The following is a 19,113-nucleotide window of genomic DNA, read 5'->3' on the forward strand; positions in this document are numbered from 1 at the left end:
GATCCAATTATATCTGCCTTTATGAGCCTCAGCTCTGTAAGAAATATTATTTTAAGGATGTGACGTGTTGTTGTCTTCACTCTATAGTCTGTATCAGTTTTCCACAATGATAAGATATCTGTTTTTTTTTTTACATACTAAATAATCCCTGAGGGAAATTCTGGTTTTACTCTCTGTCATAGAGAGACATGCTGCTCACACAGCAACGGTTGAAATACACACATGAACAATCAGGAGCTGTGGGCATGCATTAGAGGAGAGATGTCAGAGTGGGTTCCCGACCCAAGTCCCTACAGATGGATAAAAGTGTGATTAATAAAGAAAAAGAACTAACAGCAGATCATAAAGATGCAATCCTGAATAGAGAACTTGTTATAAATCTGACCGCTTCCTGAGTTTATTTGGGATCTTTTTTCTCACTGTGATTTCCTCCCTTAAACTAAGTTTCTAGAATGCCTTCAGCATGAAGGTTATGTAATATTTGCTCTGTCTGTTTTATTTTTTTTCTGCTTTAGTTTTGTTTAAACAGGAATGTGCAAACAATGACTCAGTCGTCAGGATCGGCCCCGGGATCGGCCCCGGGCTATGCCACCGGTACCTTTTGACCACGTTACTCTGCACCTTGTTTGTAAGGAAGCGCACTATTTGAAGTGTTTTTAATCATTCAATCAATCAATCTGTATTTGATCTGCACCAATTCATAAAAAAATGTATCATTTCAAAATAACATTGCATTTAATATTATGCAGACCCTTTACAAACAGGTTAAAGACCTTACTCGTTGTTATATAATTAATATGAATCCATCATGAGCACTGAGCAATATTTAGTAAAGTGACAGCAGCAAGGAAAAACTTTAAGAGGCAGAAACATTGAGCTGGGATCATGTCGAGTTTTTTAGGATTCTTTAAACAGAATTTACTGGCCTGGAAAGACACCACATGTGACTCTGTTTGTCTACACTGGATTCACAAGTTCAGATGCTGGTGTGCAAAGAAGTCAGCTACACTCCATGACCCATTCCATTGAGGCTTGTCAAACATGTTTGTTATTAACATTTCCAGATCAGGCTTCCCCCGACGAGAGTGAGCAGAGCGGGAAATGTTGATACTTTAACAACTCACCTCCCGTTCGATCTGCCTTGATTCCTCGGTTCCTGTTTGACGCTGCAAATCCGAACGCACGCCAGGACAGTCAGCTGACCAGGTCGATCCCTCTCCATATTTGTTTATCTTCTAAAATCTTGTTTTATCCCGCGCGTTTCTGTGAGATCTTGTGTCTGCTAAACCTTAAAACAACCAGCAGGTGTGTGTTTGGTCTGGCGGTCTGGCCGAGTCGTCTAGTGCTGTGGTTCTCAACTGGCCTAAAGACCCACCACCAACTCCTTCATGAAAACCATGACCCACATTTCTGATTTCAACTAATCAGATTTATTGAATGAATTAAAATGCAGTTTGTAGCTCAGATAGTACGAAACATGTGACAGAACAAAGAGAAGGAACAAAACCAAAATGTTTTAACAGCGCTTTATAAACTTTTTGACACTTTTTTTTCCAGTCACATCAAAGATGTTTGAATGGTCGTGCATCCCGCCTTCATTTTGCCCTGAGATGGGAACTCTTTGTATTTCTGAGTCTGAAAAGTAGCTTCCAATGATGCAAAATGACGATTTTTGCGTCACTGGAAGCTGCTAGTTCCTCATATTTTCCACCACTAAAGCTACAGACCAATCACAGATCAGTGGGTGGGAACTCCCAGAATTGAAACTTAACGTCCACCATATTGCTTGGAAGCTATGCTGGCTCTATGGAGAAAGCTGAAAATGGCGAAAAAATATAGCGGCCGCCGCTGGCCGCCGGGGCCGCTGCTGGCCGCTGACGATCTGTAGGAGGTAAAGCTAAAAAAAAATTGAAAAGAGTACTGGTGACATCAACAGCGCTTTTCTGAAAAGTTGAAAGACTTTCATCTTAACGCTTAAACTGCACAGTAAAAGGCGGAGAGCTCGGAAAAAAGACGCAGGGTGCTGCGCTTTTTCTCCAGATGGTCGCTTTGTTCTGAGAACGCTCTCTTCGCATTGAAATCAATTTTAAAAAGACGCTGGCGCTCTGTAAAAACCGCTGAACTGGAGGTCTGTTCATCCGCACTTTTCAAACTTTTTCCCCTTATTGTAATTCACACTGACAAATCCAAATGTCGCTTTTCAGACTTGGCCCTAACACCCCACAGGTTGGGATTCCTCGTCATGACACTTGGACTCGACTCCAGGTTGTAAATGGCTCTTTCTTTTGACCTTTTTGTGTTTTTAGGACAGGGTGTTTCTCAACCTGCCCGCTCTGTTGTATAAGAGTGCCTCTGGCTCGTGAACTGGCCCACTTTTCAAGACAAAGATGTAAGAGGTTTTGTGGAAGGAGGCCATGTCCCTGAGGAGGAAGTTTACTGGTCCTCAGCGGGATGGGGGGGTGTAATTTATCCCCTCAGCTGATCCATTTATGAAATGACCCAACTGTAACTGATTCATTTCTCTGGATGATTTTAAGAAGAAGTCTGAAGAAGTGTGAAACACAATCTGATCCATGTTTCAGAGGAGCACAGGGGTCACTCCTCTCCTCCGTGCTTAGCTCCACTCGAGTCCTTCTTTTCATCTCTTTGTTTCATCACATTAGCTCGGCTGCTGCATGCTCATTTAGCATTTTGAAGAGGCTCTGACACTCACCCGGGGTCTTTTCACTGAGAGGCAATGAGAGTGTGTGTTTTTTCAAATCATACAGAGTGAACATGATCAGACTGAATCTCTTCATTCATTTCAGCTGCTGAAGCCTGGAGTCCTCTGGCCCTTTTTTTCTGAGAGACGTTTGTCTTTGTTTTTTCCAACCACAGCGTGTCGTGTTGTAGGCGTGAATAATAGACCTCATTATTAGCACTTGTTTCTATAGCAACAAGATGTGTTTGCCAGGCAGATCTGAGTCTGCCAGAGGGTTCACATTCGCTTGGACACCCAGAGAGGATCCACAGACTGTTTGATAGCAGGCAGAGAATGCATCCTGCTGCACATGCAGTACATGGTGTTTTATGGTTTTGTACTGGTTCATGATTTACTGTCTGTGCAGGTTCTCAGTCGTCCAAGGAACGAGTCCAGCTGCCTCTGGATCAAGCTTGAAAATGTTGTGCTTTACTGTTTACATGTGGTTTGAGTTTTTTCTGTTGTTTTTATGTCTTGTAATGTACTCAGGAGGCAGCACTTTGACCCCAAGATCACATGGTATCACATCCCATACCATCATATTGTATCAAATCGTATGAGAAGGCCACTGTAGACTTAAAACACGTGACATTTTGCCTTTGATGATATTGTTTATTTGATATTACTTGTGAATCCAGTGATTTAACATTTACTAATGTTGTGTTAATTAGTTACTCTCTACATTTCTTTGTGATGATGTAGTAAATGACAACATGTCCTGTACAAGGTGTCAAACTCGGTCACTGTTATTACAACATGATCACTGTTACTCTGCTGCTGCCTCCAGCACAGTCTTATTATCTCTTCCTCTCATCGTTTTACGGCCCACTCATTCTGCTCTCATCAACCCTCATTTTCCTGCAGATGCATGCAGCTGTTTTCTGCTTCAACGCTGTGATAATAACCGACTGGCATAGAGACAAAGTTAGCCACCAGCGACTGACTGAACACATCTCCCCGAGGAGGTGGAGAGGAGCAAACTGGAACGGAAACAAAGCTAAATATTGGAATTGTATTAGTCAAGTAGCCAAAAGCAGAACTCCATACGAGTGCTAATATTGAATGTGTGAAAGGCAAAGCTCAGCTGACAGGTCTGCAAATACAACTTTAATGTATGCTCATATGTCCATGTGGTGTTTATAGACGGGTGTGTACGGCCTCTAAATGGACAGGAACAGAATAAAGCATGGTTTTTAGAATAATGTGACCGTCTAATGTGAAGTGGGAAACCCACAGAAAGGCATGATTATACATATGTGGATATCTGAAACCCAGAGGTGTCAAGTAACTAAGTACAAATACTTTGTTACCTTACTTAAGTAGAAATTTTGGGTATCTATACTTTACTGGAGTAATTATTTTTCAGCCGACTTTTTACTTCTACTCCTTACATTTTAAAAATAGCCTCGTTACTCCTATTTCATTTCGGCTTGTTTTCATTCCGGCTTCTCATCGTTCAAAAACACACACAAAAACACAAAAACCTATCCAGATAAATTGAGCCATCCGGATAGAATGAATTTGACCATACAAGGGTAATTGTTACTAAGCCTGCCCTGGGTACACCAATTTCCTTGTCCAGTTTTGTTATCTTACATCCGTTGCCCTCACAGATTCCTGCAGCTAAGCTTGGATGTACATTTACATTCCAATAATAACATGCTTCTGAAGTTTGACTTTTTGCACCACTACAATACTACAATATGCAACTAGTCATCATATCTTCCGCTCCATGAAACACATGTTAATGCTAAAACACATATCTGGTTCTTTAATGTATTTGCATTATACTAAAATGCGTTCATTTTCAATGGGCATAAATGTGGCTGAAACAAGTGCATCCCAATTTTTCAACATTACATTTTAATATAACATTATAGTCATTTAGGCCTTTAGAAAAATGTTTTTTTGAGGAGGTGGGGTAGTGCACTATAGGCCCCTGTGGCGCGGCCTAAGCTTTTGTCCCCTTACATTACTTTTACTTTTATACTTGAAGTAGTTTTGAAACCAGTACTTTTACACTTTTACTTGAGTAAAAAACTTGAGTTGATACTTCAACTTCTACAGACGTGTTTTTAAACCCTAGTATCTATACTTCTACCTGAGTAATGAATGTGAATACTTTTGACACCTCTGCTGAAACCCTTTAACTTTAGTATGTGCTTTAGGGTGCTCTCACACTTTCCCTGACACTTTTTTCTCTTTTAGGTATAACTGCCTGCAATATGTTTTCATTGATATGAATGTCTCTCAACAACTGTGTTTCAGGCACAAGTTGTGTTGAGGACTACATTTTTGAAGCCAAGAATTCAGAGTATTCTGTGAGCATTGTGATTTTTCCTCCACTCAAAGGTCGCCATACTTGAACAGAGGGTTGATCTGGAAAGGAGTGAAACAGTAGGAAATGTGAAGTTATTAAACTTAAACTCTTAAACACTTCATGCCCAGGTTCATTCATTTGTTGCTTAGTTAAGAGTTAAGCTAACGAGCCATCTAGAGTAAATGCAACAAACAACAGTCAACCTCCCAATGAAGCCGATGCTGAAGTGCAAAATCCTGCAGTTCCTTCGAGTGTCCACTAGAGGCTGCCTGCAGAAGCACAGGAAGACACATACACACCCATTCAAAAAAACTGTTTTTACAGCAGAGATTAACATGTTTACATCCTGGTTCAAAAAGCCAAATAGGTCTGATTAGTTCATGTCTGATCGACACACATTTTACGGAGGAGGATTTTTTTTTAGTAACTCATCAGTTTTGATTTGATGAAGGATAAGAGTTATTCACAATAAGACACGTAGATGACCTGAGTGACAGGCGGGCGCGGTGTAAGCCTCTCAGCCTGTCGTTAGGTTGACTGAAAGTTAGGCTGAGAAAAGATTTCCAACATGGAGACCACCATCGCCCCCTGCAGGAACAGATGGGTGACAACACTCAGGCTTCATTCATTAATATTTACAGTCTAAGAGATGCACACAGTGAGAGCTGCTGTAAGTGCTGATATATGAATAAAATAGGATTTTTCTCACAGACAAGCTGGAGCACTATGAATTGTATGTTGTTTTTTTAAAGGTGTGTTTTGGGGCTTTTTCTGCCTTTATTTATTTAGATAGGACAGAGTCAGAGATAGGGGACAGAGCGAGTGGGGAATGACGTGCAGGAAAGGAGCCAGAGGTTGGATTCAAACCCGGGTTGTTCACCTGGGGGACCACAGCCTCTGTACATGGGGCGTGCTCGCTAACCACTAAGCTACCGGCGCCCCAACCCTTTGATAGTTTGAGTCCTCACATTTCAGTCTAAACACTTTTCCTCCTAAGACTTACGTTTACCTCTGGAAGCTGTTTTTTGTCGCTGTTAAAATCTGTCAACCAACACCGGACCTGCACAGCGACATGCCAGAGTGTGTTTGACCTCATTCCTGAGTGGGCAGGAATCCTCTGAGCGATATGTGAGTGCATTTCTACAAAATGTCTGAACGACATGCTGGTGGGGTTCAGTAACCAACAGGGAAGACGACACAGCCCAATGTACATGCTCAACATGTTAGTTCAGAAGCAGTGTCACTTATGAAGCAGTGTTTAAATGGTTTATACACCGTATGTAATCCTCATCTCTGTCTCTGTCTGCTTTCAGAAACCGGCTAACATCCTGGTGATGGGGGAAGGTCCCGAACGAGGAAGGGTTAAAATCGGTAAGGCTGACTCAGAGAATATGTCTGTTATGTTTGACCGATTCAGCTTTGTAAACAACGAGCCTAATAGACCCCATGAGTATGGATCATTGAGGCTGTTGACTTGTTGGAGTGTCCTGTAGCTGCAGTGTTTAACCTCTGTGGGCGAGGTCGACAGATCAGAGCTGTTACATAAAGCAGCTGGTCAGGGGACTGCTGAAGGGTAACGCTGCAGTGCTGCGGTCTATTTTTAAACCCTGTGAGTGCACTAATAGTACCTAGTTATTGTGTCAGTGCAACCAGATCCTCTACAACTGCTGCTGCTGAGTGTTTCCCTGCACTCAGTGTTAATGCACCTGGCTGCTCCAACAGGAGAGCACTCTGAGAGAGAGCCTGAACTTACTTTACAAACAAAACCATTAAGGTGTGTTTTATCTTATATTTATACAACAGCTAGTTCCCACCAAGCAAACTGACGATATAGGAGAACATCCCCAGTGGGACTTTTCACAGAGTCCAGAATCACACACTGTTTGCTATGTAGTGAACAGGCCATTTTTAAGAGGTGTCCGAAAATTGAGTGAGCATAATCAAACTTTATAGTCCACAAATTGTATCCCACAATGTAATAGTAAGGGATATTGCATACCTAATGTGTTCATAACGGTGTCTTATAACACCTATAAAAAGACTTAAAGGGGACATCCACTTCTACAGTGTTTCTGAACATATATTTGGGTATCCTGAGTGTCTACTGACCCACACAATGTGAAATAAATCCATCCAGTCCTTTGTATGTGGTCTGCATAAGTCTTTCAACACAGAGAAAAATGCTCTGTTTCAAATGTGCTCAACTTGTGATGTCACAGTGGGATTTTGGTTTAAAAAAATCCCCTCCCCTCCCCTGATAGGGACTCCACCCCCAGTCTAGAGCAGGTCAGCTATTTTCCTTCTCACTAGCGGAGCAGTGATGTCTACAGAGAAAACTCAGGGGGCTGATTGCATTTAAAGAGACACACACACCAAAACGGAGCGTTCTGAGAGAGCTGGTTTATACAGGGTCACAAACCTCCTCTGGTGCTTGATTCATGTTATATTTTGACCAAAGCACAGCATAGATGTTTCATTTAGACCACAGGGGGACTGTTTGAAAAGGTGGAGAAGGGGAATAATATGTCCTCTTTAAATTAAACTCCTGTAGGAAACCTGTGAGAGCTGCTCAAAGTTCGGGTACCCAGAACCTTATTGGGGAAAAATTGAAAATGTTAACCTCTGTCTTAGGTAGCTTGTTAGGGGTCAAATTAGGGGATTTTCAGGATTCTGAATCCTCTCCTCTCCTCTCAGGTTCAGTATTGCTCTCTGATAATGTCTGTGTTTGCTGACCTCATGTGTCTTCTCTGCACACTTCCTGTAGCTGACATGGGTTTCGCCAGACTTTTCAACTCTCCGCTCAAACCGCTGGCGGACCTCGACCCCGTGGTGGTGACCTTCTGGTACAGGGCCCCCGAACTGCTACTGGGGGCCCGGCACTACACCAAAGCTATCGGTGAGTGTGAAGTCACGTGTACAGGTGTGTGTGTGTGTGTGTGTGTGTGTGTGTGTGTGTGTGTGTGTGTGTGTGTGTGTGTGTGTGTGTGTGTGTGTGTGTGTGTGTGTGTGTGTGTGTGTGTGTGTGTGTGTGTGTGTGTGTGTGTGTGTGTGTGTCTGCAGACCAGATCTGAAGTGAAGCTTCATTATAAATCAGAAGGTGTCAGTCCCTCAATGTGAACAAGAATGTACATTGCTGGGTGACAGGTCATGACTAAGCAGGTGTGTCTACGTGTCTATATTTATCATTCCTGGAACACGAGTGAACTCTGTCAGTGTGTCCACATGGTGCTTCATATCATCAACACCTCAGGTTGGCTCGCTCACTTTGAGGGACGCTTTAAAGACGTGATTCAATAAAATGTTCTGGGGAGGGGGACATTTTTATGGATTTTAAGAGTTAGCTTAGAAGAATAACAACAAACACTGTCATGTCATTGTGTTGATATAAGCCACTCAGTTAGCTTAGCTTTTGGATTGGAAAATGTTTATTGTCCCCAAGGGGTCATTTGGTTTGTGAAAGAGGGTCCACCCAGGCACATAGACATGAATAGACATGTATAAAATATAACTCCCATAGATATCATCACAATGGACATGAGGGGAGAGGAGAGATACTAAGACAAACAGTTCATGGTTAAAGTATACGGGCAACAACGCCTACATCTTATTAAGAAACCAAACTGCTGATGGGACAGACGACAAAGTGAACCTCCTCCCTGTCGGCAGAAGTCTGAACTCTTCATGCAGACGGTGCTGAGGGTCCTCCAGGACGGCCTTTGCCTTCTGATTGGCTCTTATTTGAAAAACATGGCCGAGATGATTCAAGTCAACGCCAGCGATCTTTAACTATATTTCTCCGACTCCAAACCAACAGATCATCAGAAAAGTAAAAATGGACTCAATAAAAGATTATTACAATGATTTGTCGACATTAAAACTCCTGAGCTTTCTCACAGAGAACAGTCTCTGGCTGGCTCTTTTCACAGCCATAAAAGGCTGTTTTGTTGCCAGCTGAGGCTTTCTTTTGGTTCCCAGCCTACGTATAGAGGATGGTCCAACTTAAAGGTATACTTCACCCGTTGAAACATGAATCAGTATTGACATTGGGTCATATATGTAGTAGAAATGTGAAATACATTTTGAAGTTGGTGCCTTCTCGGCTGAGAAAAGGCAGAAAGTGTCTTTTTGGCTCATGTTGATGAAAGACAACAAATCCCACAATGCACGGCAGGCTACTCCCACTAATGTCCTCTATTTACAGACATTTACTACAACACATATGCCCGTTTCCTCAATGGATTACAAGATTTCTTCCAGAAGGAATTGGTATCTTAGAAACCCCACTAACCACAGCAGACGCAGATGACGCAAAATGACAAGCTCCTTTTCAGACTTAAGACAAAGATTTCCCATCTCAAGGGAAAATGAGGACGGGATGCACGACCATTCAAAAATACTACCAGGTTTCTAATGATACAAAGCTTAATGCAAATGGGTGAAGTATACCTTTAAAACTCATCTGACGTCTTCTCTATTTCTACTAAGACTTGATGCAGCATTGTAGGATGAATTTACTTCCATCGAAACCTCTCCTAACTGTCATCATGAATGCAGGAGATACGAGTACAAAACTAAACTGTGTGTGTGTGTGTGTGTGTGTGTGTGTGTGTGTGTGTGTGTGTGTGTGTGTGTGTGTGTGTGTGTGTGTGTGTGTGTGTGTGTGTGTGTGTGTGTGTGTGTGTGTGTGTGTGTGTGTGTGTGTCCACGATCTAGATATTTGGGCTATTGGTTGCATCTTTGCGGAGCTGTTAACGTCGGAGCCCATATTTCACTGTCGCCAAGAAGACATCAAGACCAGTAACCCCTTCCATCACGACCAACTGGACAGGATATTCAGCGTCATGGGTTTCCCTGCAGGTCTGTACACACACACACACACACACACACACACACACACACACACACACACACACACACGGTCACAGCCTGCGTAAGACTTCTGTTTTGATTCTGATTAGTCTGTCATCATTCGTCATCAGGCTCACCTTCTTTTATTTTTAGAGATAGGACAGAGTGAGAAATCAGAAGAGTGAGAGAGATAGAGAGAGAGTAGGGAACGACATGCAGCAAAGGAGCCACAGGTCGGACTCAAACCCGGAGGTCTAAGCCTCTGTACATGGGGCTTGTGTATCACCCACTAGGCCAGGGTGCTGACAACAGAATGACTGAATGACACAGTGAGTGTCGAGTGCAGAACAAGTGGAAGTGTAAAGTGACTTGTGTTGGCTCTCTGTTCCTCCAAGGTGTCCGGTGGAGTTTGTTATCAACAAACAGAGTTATGTTTCCCTTCAGTGTGTGTACAGAGGTGTGTATCCTACAGGTCGAATAAACACGCTGAGTACATTATCAAACACGGTAAACATTTACAAAACAGTTTTACATGATTTGCTCTGTTTTACATCTCTTCACTTTCCATCAGTCATTCCCTCCCTGCCTTTGTGTGCACATTGCTGCCTTTCAGCTGCACATTTAATGGCATTTATTTTTTAGTCTAAGACTAGGTGAAAACAAAGCAGCGACCTCAGGTGTTGAAAAATGAAGCCAATGCTCAAGTGCAAAATCCTGCAGTTCATCTAGTGTCCACTAGAGGCTGGCTGCAGAAGTACTGGAAGTCATATATGCCGTTTTCACATGAAAATATCTAGATCATTTCAGGAGAACTGCGCCGGATATTCCTAATACACACCCGTTCAAAAGCCTGTTTTATACAGCAGATAGCCTGGTAAAAAAAATAGAAAACAGGTCTGATTAGCTCATGTCTTGATCGGCTCATCCGTTTTGATTTGATGAAGGATAAGAGTTATTCATAATAAGGCGTGTAGCTGACCTGATTGACAGGTGGGCGCGGTGTAACAGTTCATCAAGAGGTTTAAAACCCGCCTCAGCTCCAGCTCTCAGTCTGTCATTAGGTTGACTAAAAGTTAGACTGAGACAGCATTTCCAACATGGAGACCACCATCGATGCTGTAATAGACGGGTGACGTCATTCAGGCTTCGTCCATTCCATATTTACAGTCTATGGTTCATACTTACAGACACAAACCCTGGTTTAACTCATCTTCGATCACCTGGCCTGATCGAGAATGATACATCTTGAGTTTTTTAAGATTATTTCTCTGTGCAGTGTCTCGGTGTCAGAAATCATCGGCCGTCCTGCACTGTCAGTGAATCCAGCTCAGGGTTCAAGCAGAGTTTTGTGTTCATGAAACTATGGGGTCTGTTCTGTGTTTTTTCATATCCCACAGATAAAGACTGGGAAGACATCAGGAAGATGCCCGAGTACCCGACACTGCAGAAAGACTTCAGACGAACAACGTGAGTCAACGCCGTGATGATCTGAGCCTGATCGCAATCTCACAGACAGAAACAAAAAACAAAACAATAAACACGGTCTTCATGTTCTTTTTTGTTCTAAGCGTGTCGTTGTGTTTCGTCATCTTTCAGGTACGCAAACAGCAGCTTAATCAAATACATGGAGAAGCATAAAGTCAAACCAGACAGCAAAGTCTTCCTGTTGGTGCGTACACACACACACTTGTTTGCTTCTATGTAATTTTCACGTTGTGTACGCCAGCAGCCTTGAGGATTGTGGGAGGGATGTGTCACAGTTTGCTGAGTAAACATGTAAACAGAAACGTTTTCTGATAGTTTGTGTAAATATCCAGAAATGATGACACACCATCAATGAGTGTGATGAGTTGTGTCTGGGTTTTTTTCAGTAAAAAGTCCTGAATCATGTTAAAATCATGTGGCTCAGTGGTAGAGTCGGTCGTCTCTCATCCTGAAGGTTGGGGGTTCGATCCCCAGCTCCTGCAGCCACATATCCGATTTGTCCTTTGGCAAGACGCTAAACCCTGAATTAATAGCCTGAGAATATTAAGAGTCAAACACAATCTAACAACTCTTTTATTCAGTCTTTTATGAAGGACTCAAGTGAAACACTCAACTCACAATACGTTACTTTAGGCTGCAGTAGCTCAGTCTGTAGAGAACCAGAGGGCTGCTGGTTCAAGTCCCGGTTAGACTAAAGTATGAAAGTTGTTGCCTTTGAGCAACCCACCAAACCCCCCCAACGGCTTTTGCACTCTTCCTGTAAAGAAGTCCTTTGCTCAATTACATAAAGTGTAATTTCTCTTCGGACACTGGTCATATGATATGATTTTATCAACATTTTACAATCTATAAATTTCTTTCTAGAAAGTGACACTGATGATATCGTACCAAAATCCATTTGAACACTTTTAATTTAAATAAAAACAAATCAATAAATCAAATAACTAAGTGTTGAGCACAGATAGAGACGCATTTTAAATAAAATGAAATCTGCAAAAACAGGCTTCTCAACAGTTGACCGTGTGTTACCTCGTGTTAGTTTTCATTCACATTTTTGAACAGTTAGGTCATTTCAGCTGAACGTGTTCATCACAGATCCTTTAATGCATGTTGACAGTAGGTAAGGCTTAATGTATAAATACACAACGTTATCTTTGTAACAGCATGTTGTACTTTTACCCTCAGCTGCAGAAACTCCTCACCATGGACCCCACCAAAAGAATCACATCAGAGCAGGCGCTGCAGGACCCCTACTTCCTGGAGGATCCTCTACCAACCACTGAGTGAGTCTAAAGCTCCTTCTGCAGGAGCTTTCAGGAGTTTTCTGCAGGTATAGAAGCTCTATACTATCGCAGGAGGTTTTCCTTTGTCTTGATTGAGCAATAAAAAAACAGGCCGTCAGTGGCTCACTCCTCTCCATGAGGAATGTGCTCTTTATGCTCTAACCTTCCTTCCCTGCTTTGTTTTTCTGTGTTTCTGTTGTCAAAGTTCTGAGTTTTGGTTGGATCACATGTTGTTCTTCATGATGACAGATTTTAATCACTGCTTCTTTGTGATGTCCTCTAGTGTGTTCGCTGGGTGTCTGATCCCGTACCCCAAACGAGAGTTCTTAAATGAAGACGAACCGGAGGAGAAAACAGAAAAGGTAATTATCCTCTTTATTTATTTTACACTCTGTTATTGAGACGTGCTACACTAACTACCAGACCAATTGTCAGACTTGGTCCACACCGGGACTTGAACCAGCGACCCCCAATAAAGGAGGTAGTTATACGTGCAGGGCGGTGCAAAAACATAAGACTGAGGAAGAAGCAAAGCTTGCGCACTTCGCTCAGATGCAAATAATGTGAAATCACAACATTTGTACCAGAGGTCTTCTTCAGGTCAAAGTATTTAAACAAGTGTGGGGGCATATCTTCCTCCATCATTTCTCCTGCACTCTACAACTGCAACAGTCTCATCTAGCCCCCTGCCGTAGAAAATGGCTGAAGTCACTCAGACGTCGTCCATTAATATTTACAGTCTATGGTTTGACCTCTTTACTATCACACTATTACCATCTTTTTACCGAGCTGTGTAAAACCGTTTTGAAATGCTCCTTTCAGTCGTGTTTTTGGAGCTAATACTCAAGTTTTTTTTTGTTGGCCTTATTGCCTTTATTTGAAAGGAGAGCTAAAGAGAGACAGGAAATGTTGTGAGGAGGGGGGGGGGTGACATGCAGCGAAGGGCTGAGGTCGGATTCCAACCCACGGCCGCTGGGATGAGGACCAAAGCCTCTGTACACAGGTCACTCGTCATAACCACCAGGCTACCCGTTCCCCTAGGAGCTAAAACTAGAACACTTATTCAGACCAATATCATATTTTTTGACCAAAGAATCATCAGGTTTATTAAACTACGTAACCCACCTGCTCTCATCACGTTTCTTCTTTGAGCTTCCTAGTAAACCTTAAAAAAAGGCTTCTGGATTTGTTATCCCAGCCAGTCGTAGTGAGACTATGTTGTTGTCCTCCGATGGCTCGGTCACATGGAAACCTTCAGGCTCTGAGTTAGTAAATTCCTGAAAACATCTCTGGGCAACACATTTTGCAAGCGTGACCGCTTCAGCTGCATGTGAATATCACAGAAACAGAAACCGTAACTACTCTGTTTACACACCAACAAGGTCAGCCAGTAGAACGCCGTCATGTTTTGTGCCATCGTTAGAGTTCATCTCCCTCATTTGAAAGTGAAAGTGGGTCACTGGAGAAGAGAACAAAAGCCTGCAGATGAAACTGGATCAAGCAGTCCGGAACAAAACGTCTTTCTCAAGCAACCAACACAAACTGTTTCACACAGACTTCATCTCTGGGTCACCCTAATCAGATTTATTCTCCCACAGCCGGACTCTTAATCAGCTCTGCTAAGCTTTTGTTTTGTTGCCCCACTTGTCCATCAGCAGAACCAGACCCAGCAGCACCAGCAGACCACCGGCCAGACTCAGGCACAGAACCAGCAGCAGGCCGCGGCCCAGCAGGCACCATCCCAGCAGAGCTCGGCCCAGACCAACGGCACTAGCGGAGCTACAGGGGGGGCTGCCGGCGGGGGTTTACAACATGGCCAGGACCAGGGCCCCCCTAACAAGAAACCTCGGATCGGGCCCTCTGGAGCCTCCTCAGGCACTGGGGTGCTTCAGTCAGAGTACCAGGTCAGCGGGGCTTTACATACTGGTGAACTCAAGACAGAGGAAACGTTTTGGCCGCTGATATCCTGTGTGTTTATCTCAATGAAAACACACTTTGTGACGTCATCAAACTTATCTTATCAGCTAGGATGATATCATGGGCTGTATATTAAAGGTCACATATCCTCCTCCTCTTCAACCAGTTTAAATAATTCTCAGAGCTCCTCAAAACATGTGTGTGAAGTTTCTTGTTCTAAATCCACTCTGATCCTGTATTTGATCATGTCTATAAACCCCTCTATTTCAGCCCTGCTCAGAACAGGCTGTTTCTGTGTCTGTACCTTTAAATATGTAAATGAGCTGTGTATGACCACGCCCCCTCTCTGGAAGGGCTTGGGTGTCTCTGGCTTTCTTGCTCCATGCCCTATTGTTTACGGTGAGAAGTCAGACTCAGAGGGCAGAACAAACACCTAGCTGTGGGAGTGTCACCCACCTGGGGGAGGGGCTACTGCCCTTTGTGATGTCATGAAGGGAAAATCTCCAAACGGCCTGTTTGAGCACACATTTTCTGAAAAGTGGAGCAGGCAGAAGACAGAGAGGATGGACTTTTCTTATATTTGGGGGAATTGTAGACAGACTAGGGACACATATTAGTGTTAGAAAAACATCATATTGAATTTTCATAATATGTGACTTTCCTGTTTCTATGAATTATTGTGTAACATTCAGTTTGGCCCCTCTCTGGTTTGATACTTCACACCTGCTGAGTCGGAAAGTGTTCACAATGTTGATTGTGGCTTTTTTAATAAGCCTAAAACACTAAAAAAATCTCCGTTCTATAAAGAATGTTTGATTTTGTGAGAAAGTTGAGAAGAGAAAAACACTGAAGACTGACTGGCTTTTTATGACCGCTTCACACCAAACCATCAAGTCGATGGAAGCGGGATGTAACTCCAGATAAACTCTCATGATTGTATTTCAATGTTGGAAAAGTCTCACAGTCTGTGACAGCAAGAGGTTGTTTAATGTACGGCCAGGGTCATAACACAGCAGACAACAACAGTGTGTTGGCCCACTGATAAAGTCTGTACATACCACACGTCCCTGCAGACGGAGCTGATAGCACACCAGCCAGTGTTTGGCTCCTTCTCTGGCATCTGTCGTATCTTTTGCTGGAGGCGTTTATCGCAGGGCCACAGAGGGCGAGATGTGCGAGTGTTGGAGCGAGTGTGTTGATAGGCGGAGCATGTGTCACTGAGTGCGCCGCACAGAGCCCAGTGTGATAGAGGTGACTCCTCCTGACCTCTCCTACCTCTATGTGAGTGTGCTGTGATGGCCGGGCCACATGGGGGCGACACTGTCCGGCTCACATGTCAGGTAAAGATATATTTAGCGTTGGCTGAGACTGCATGTGAGACAGCTGGTCGCTGTCAGGCCTCAGCTCATGTATAAATAAACCAGCGGCGTGCACTGACACAACCAGGAGTGTGGCTCGCTGTCTGACTGAGCTGTCACTGTCAGCATCCCACTTTTCCTCTCATTGATCCCAACATAGCAGCCTTTCCCACAATGCACCACTCTCCAATCACTCTCCTAACCAGACACAGTGTTGCACATGTGACCTGTCCCGAGTAGAGTAAACATGAGTCAGTTCAGCTGAGGTCCTCACAGCCAGCTACTTTTCACACGGTTACTCCGCTGAGGCTCAGAGTCTCCTTTAGATTTTCATGATCTTCCTCTTTCCTCGCAGACATTTTTAAATTCTTCAAAGGAGCAATATGTAACTCTGACCCCTAGTGTTTAAAATGGTTACAGCAGTCCAAATTCTAAACATTGTAGAGAGCTGTCTCCCCCCGCCCCCTCATCTCTAGAGTGGATGCTCACACAGGTTGCCATGTGGTGGACACTGTATCTTCAGTGTTTATCCAGCTCTGCATGGGTCTGTAAACCTTTCTGTGTTCTAACCTCTCTCCATTTTTCAAAATCATCTCCAATATTGATCCTAGTTTGAGCACGTTTCTGCTCGTGGAGCTTCTTAGAAACATGCAGAGGCTTTTTAGGTCGGGTACAATCACTTCTATCTGAACCACTTCTCTTGCCCGCTTCCATCACTGCAACACCTGTTGACCTGATAACTGCTCTCATATCTGGTAAACTGAGGGGCGTCCAAAACGGCCGTGTGGGGTTGTCTTAAAACTGCCTACCTTCTCTGGTCCAAACAAATCCAGAGCATTCAGGAGCAGAATCTAAAGTTAGAAGGAGGACATACTGGCTGCTGCATTGTTGTCAGAGAAGCCAGCACTTCAACATAGCATGTTTCCTTAATGACTGATCATATAATAAGATACCTTAATTATTTCACCATGTACCGTATTTTCTGCACTATAAGGCGCACTTAAAAGCCTTTAATTTTAAAAACGACAGTGCGCCTTATAATCCGGAGCGCCTTATATATGGATCAATTGGTTAATTGGTTGATCCATACTGGTTGTACACGGCGCTCAGCGACACTGACTCGGATAATGACGAGAGGGAGCCGGGCATGTTGGATGCCGTACTCGCAAAACTGTTCAATTCGGACACTGAAGAAGAAGAATTCGAGGGATTCGTGGACGGGGAATGAACTGAAAAAGTGAGCTTTACGTGTTATATGTAACTGAACAATGTTGAGTTATGCACTAACGTTTGAATTAGCGGTATCAGACTGTGTTTCTTTTACGTGTTTACAACTGAACTAGGCTGGGAGATATTGTGAATATGCACATTAACGTTTGAACAACGTTGAGTTATTGTGAATGCTACGTTTTATACGTATTTATATTTATATATTCACAATATCTCCCAGCCTTGTTCAGTTGTAAACACGTTCTATTCTATGCGCCTTATAATCCGGTGCGCCCTATATATGAAAACAGTTCTAAAATAGGCCATTCATTGAAGGTGCGCCTTATAATCCGGTGCGCCTTATAGTGCGGAAAATACGGTAGATGTCTTACAAATTGCCCCTGTAAACGACTATATGAGCCGTTTAAATCATGTTGTGGTGGGGAAAATTTGGTGTTTAACTAGAACTGTGAAGGTTGAATGAACAGAGACAGAGTGGGGTATAACCTACAGTAGGAGACACAACCAAATGAAAGTTTTATGATGTATTATTATTTTTTGGACCTTTTTGCTTTTATTGATCGGACTGTTGAAGAGCGACATGATATATGGGGAGGAGAAGGTGGGAAGACATGTATCAAAAGGGCCGGGGCTGGGACTCTAGTGCAGGTCAAGCTTCAAATCCGATTTATCCCCATCATGTAACCAAGAGAATCTTTTTATTTTAAGATAGAAACAAAGGTGGAAGAGCCGTTCAGATCCTTGACTTGAGCAACACTGTGTCAATAAGCCTCTGATGATTTGTTTTGTCTCCCCCATCCTTCTCTCTCTGTTTTTCCATCAGCACTCCGGCACCCGCCTTGGTTACCAAAGCAACGTCCAAGGTTCCACTCAGCCCCAGAGCACCATGGGATACACGTCGTCCTCCCAGCAGAGCTCCCAGTACTCCCACCAGACCCACCGTTACTGAGGCTCCAGCTCAATCCTGAACCAGCAGAGGAGTCAAACTCCTCCTCCTCCTCCTCCCTCGGCAGGCGCCATCGCTCCCACTCCGCTCTGCTCTGACCCCTCCCCCCCCCCCCCCCCCCTCTGAGTGTAACATCTCATCATCCCTCCCCTTCACCTCTCGCTCACCTCTGGACCCCCCCCCCCCCCCCCCCCCGCCTTCACCACCAGCACTGGAACATGAAGGCAAACAAACATAGGAACCAAAAAGAAGACAAAATCTAACAAGGAGTTGCGCCTCGTCGGGCGGGGGGAACGACTGAAAATATTGTAAGATAGACGGCGATGAAGGCGTCACTCACACAGACTCCGGACTGTGGCACTTACAAAAACGCTTCATATGTTCATATATGTACATTACAAAGCACCTTTTTTTCTATTTCCTTTGATCGCTCTCACTTATTCGTTCGAGTTTTCAAGTTAATTGATGTCATTGTAAATACTGTAACATACGGAGGCGATGGGACAAAATGAGAAGCCCGGAGTAGAAGAGCCCTTTACCGCCAACCGCTTAGAGTGAAATCACCTTCAGAAGAATCAGAAGAAACGTCTGAGCTGACCCCCCCCCTCCACTCGCATATTTCTACAAGGACACGAGTCGGCTCCTCAGCTGACGCGGATGCAGGGAAATATTTCATGTGCAATTTGATGTAATCTTCTTATCGTAGGGTTTCTACATTTAGACACCTTTCTCTCGTCTGGGGTTTGGGAAGTAAGAAAAGTCTTTTGACATTTATTCTGAATCACTAAGCTTACCTTTTAGAGATAAGAAACATTTCCACCGCAGAGCTTTGTTTTCCTCCTGTGGACTGTTTTCTGTCCAGGACTCTTTGCTCTGATACCCGTCTTATCGGGGACCCTTCAAGACTTTCAAGGTTTCTGAACACGAGCGTGCGCATAAACGTACAGGGCAGCTAACAGTACGCCCCCCCCTCTTATATGCTTTTT

The 19,113-nt window shown here is 43.6% G+C and overlaps 1 protein-coding gene across 2 annotated transcripts in view; it reads left to right on the forward strand.

Annotated features, from left to right (window-relative positions):
• cdk19 (cyclin dependent kinase 19) overlaps positions 1-18,258 on the forward strand; it is a 58,803-nt gene extending 40,545 nt beyond the window's left edge. The window contains exons 5-13 of one of the 2 annotated variants that reach the window (XM_020636697.3): positions 6,374-6,431; positions 7,825-7,956; positions 9,774-9,917; positions 11,306-11,375; positions 11,505-11,577; positions 12,579-12,676; positions 12,960-13,038; positions 14,332-14,580; positions 18,005-18,258. In XM_020636697.3, the coding sequence (XP_020492353.1) occupies positions 6,374-6,431; positions 7,825-7,956; positions 9,774-9,917; positions 11,306-11,375; positions 11,505-11,577; positions 12,579-12,676; positions 12,960-13,038; positions 14,332-14,580; positions 18,005-18,130 (1,029 nt within the window). In that variant the 3' untranslated portion in view covers positions 18,131-18,258. The remainder of the gene's footprint in view (positions 1-6,373; positions 6,432-7,824; positions 7,957-9,773; positions 9,918-11,305; positions 11,376-11,504; positions 11,578-12,578; positions 12,677-12,959; positions 13,039-14,331; positions 14,581-18,004) is intronic. The other variant, XM_065963719.1, reaches the window with a different exon arrangement.
• Positions 18,259-19,113: the final 855 nt, after the last annotated feature.

This window comes from Labrus bergylta, chromosome 15 (assembly GCF_963930695.1).
Source record: "Labrus bergylta chromosome 15, fLabBer1.1, whole genome shotgun sequence".
Classification (NCBI taxonomy): Eukaryota; Metazoa; Chordata; class Actinopteri; order Labriformes; family Labridae; genus Labrus; species Labrus bergylta.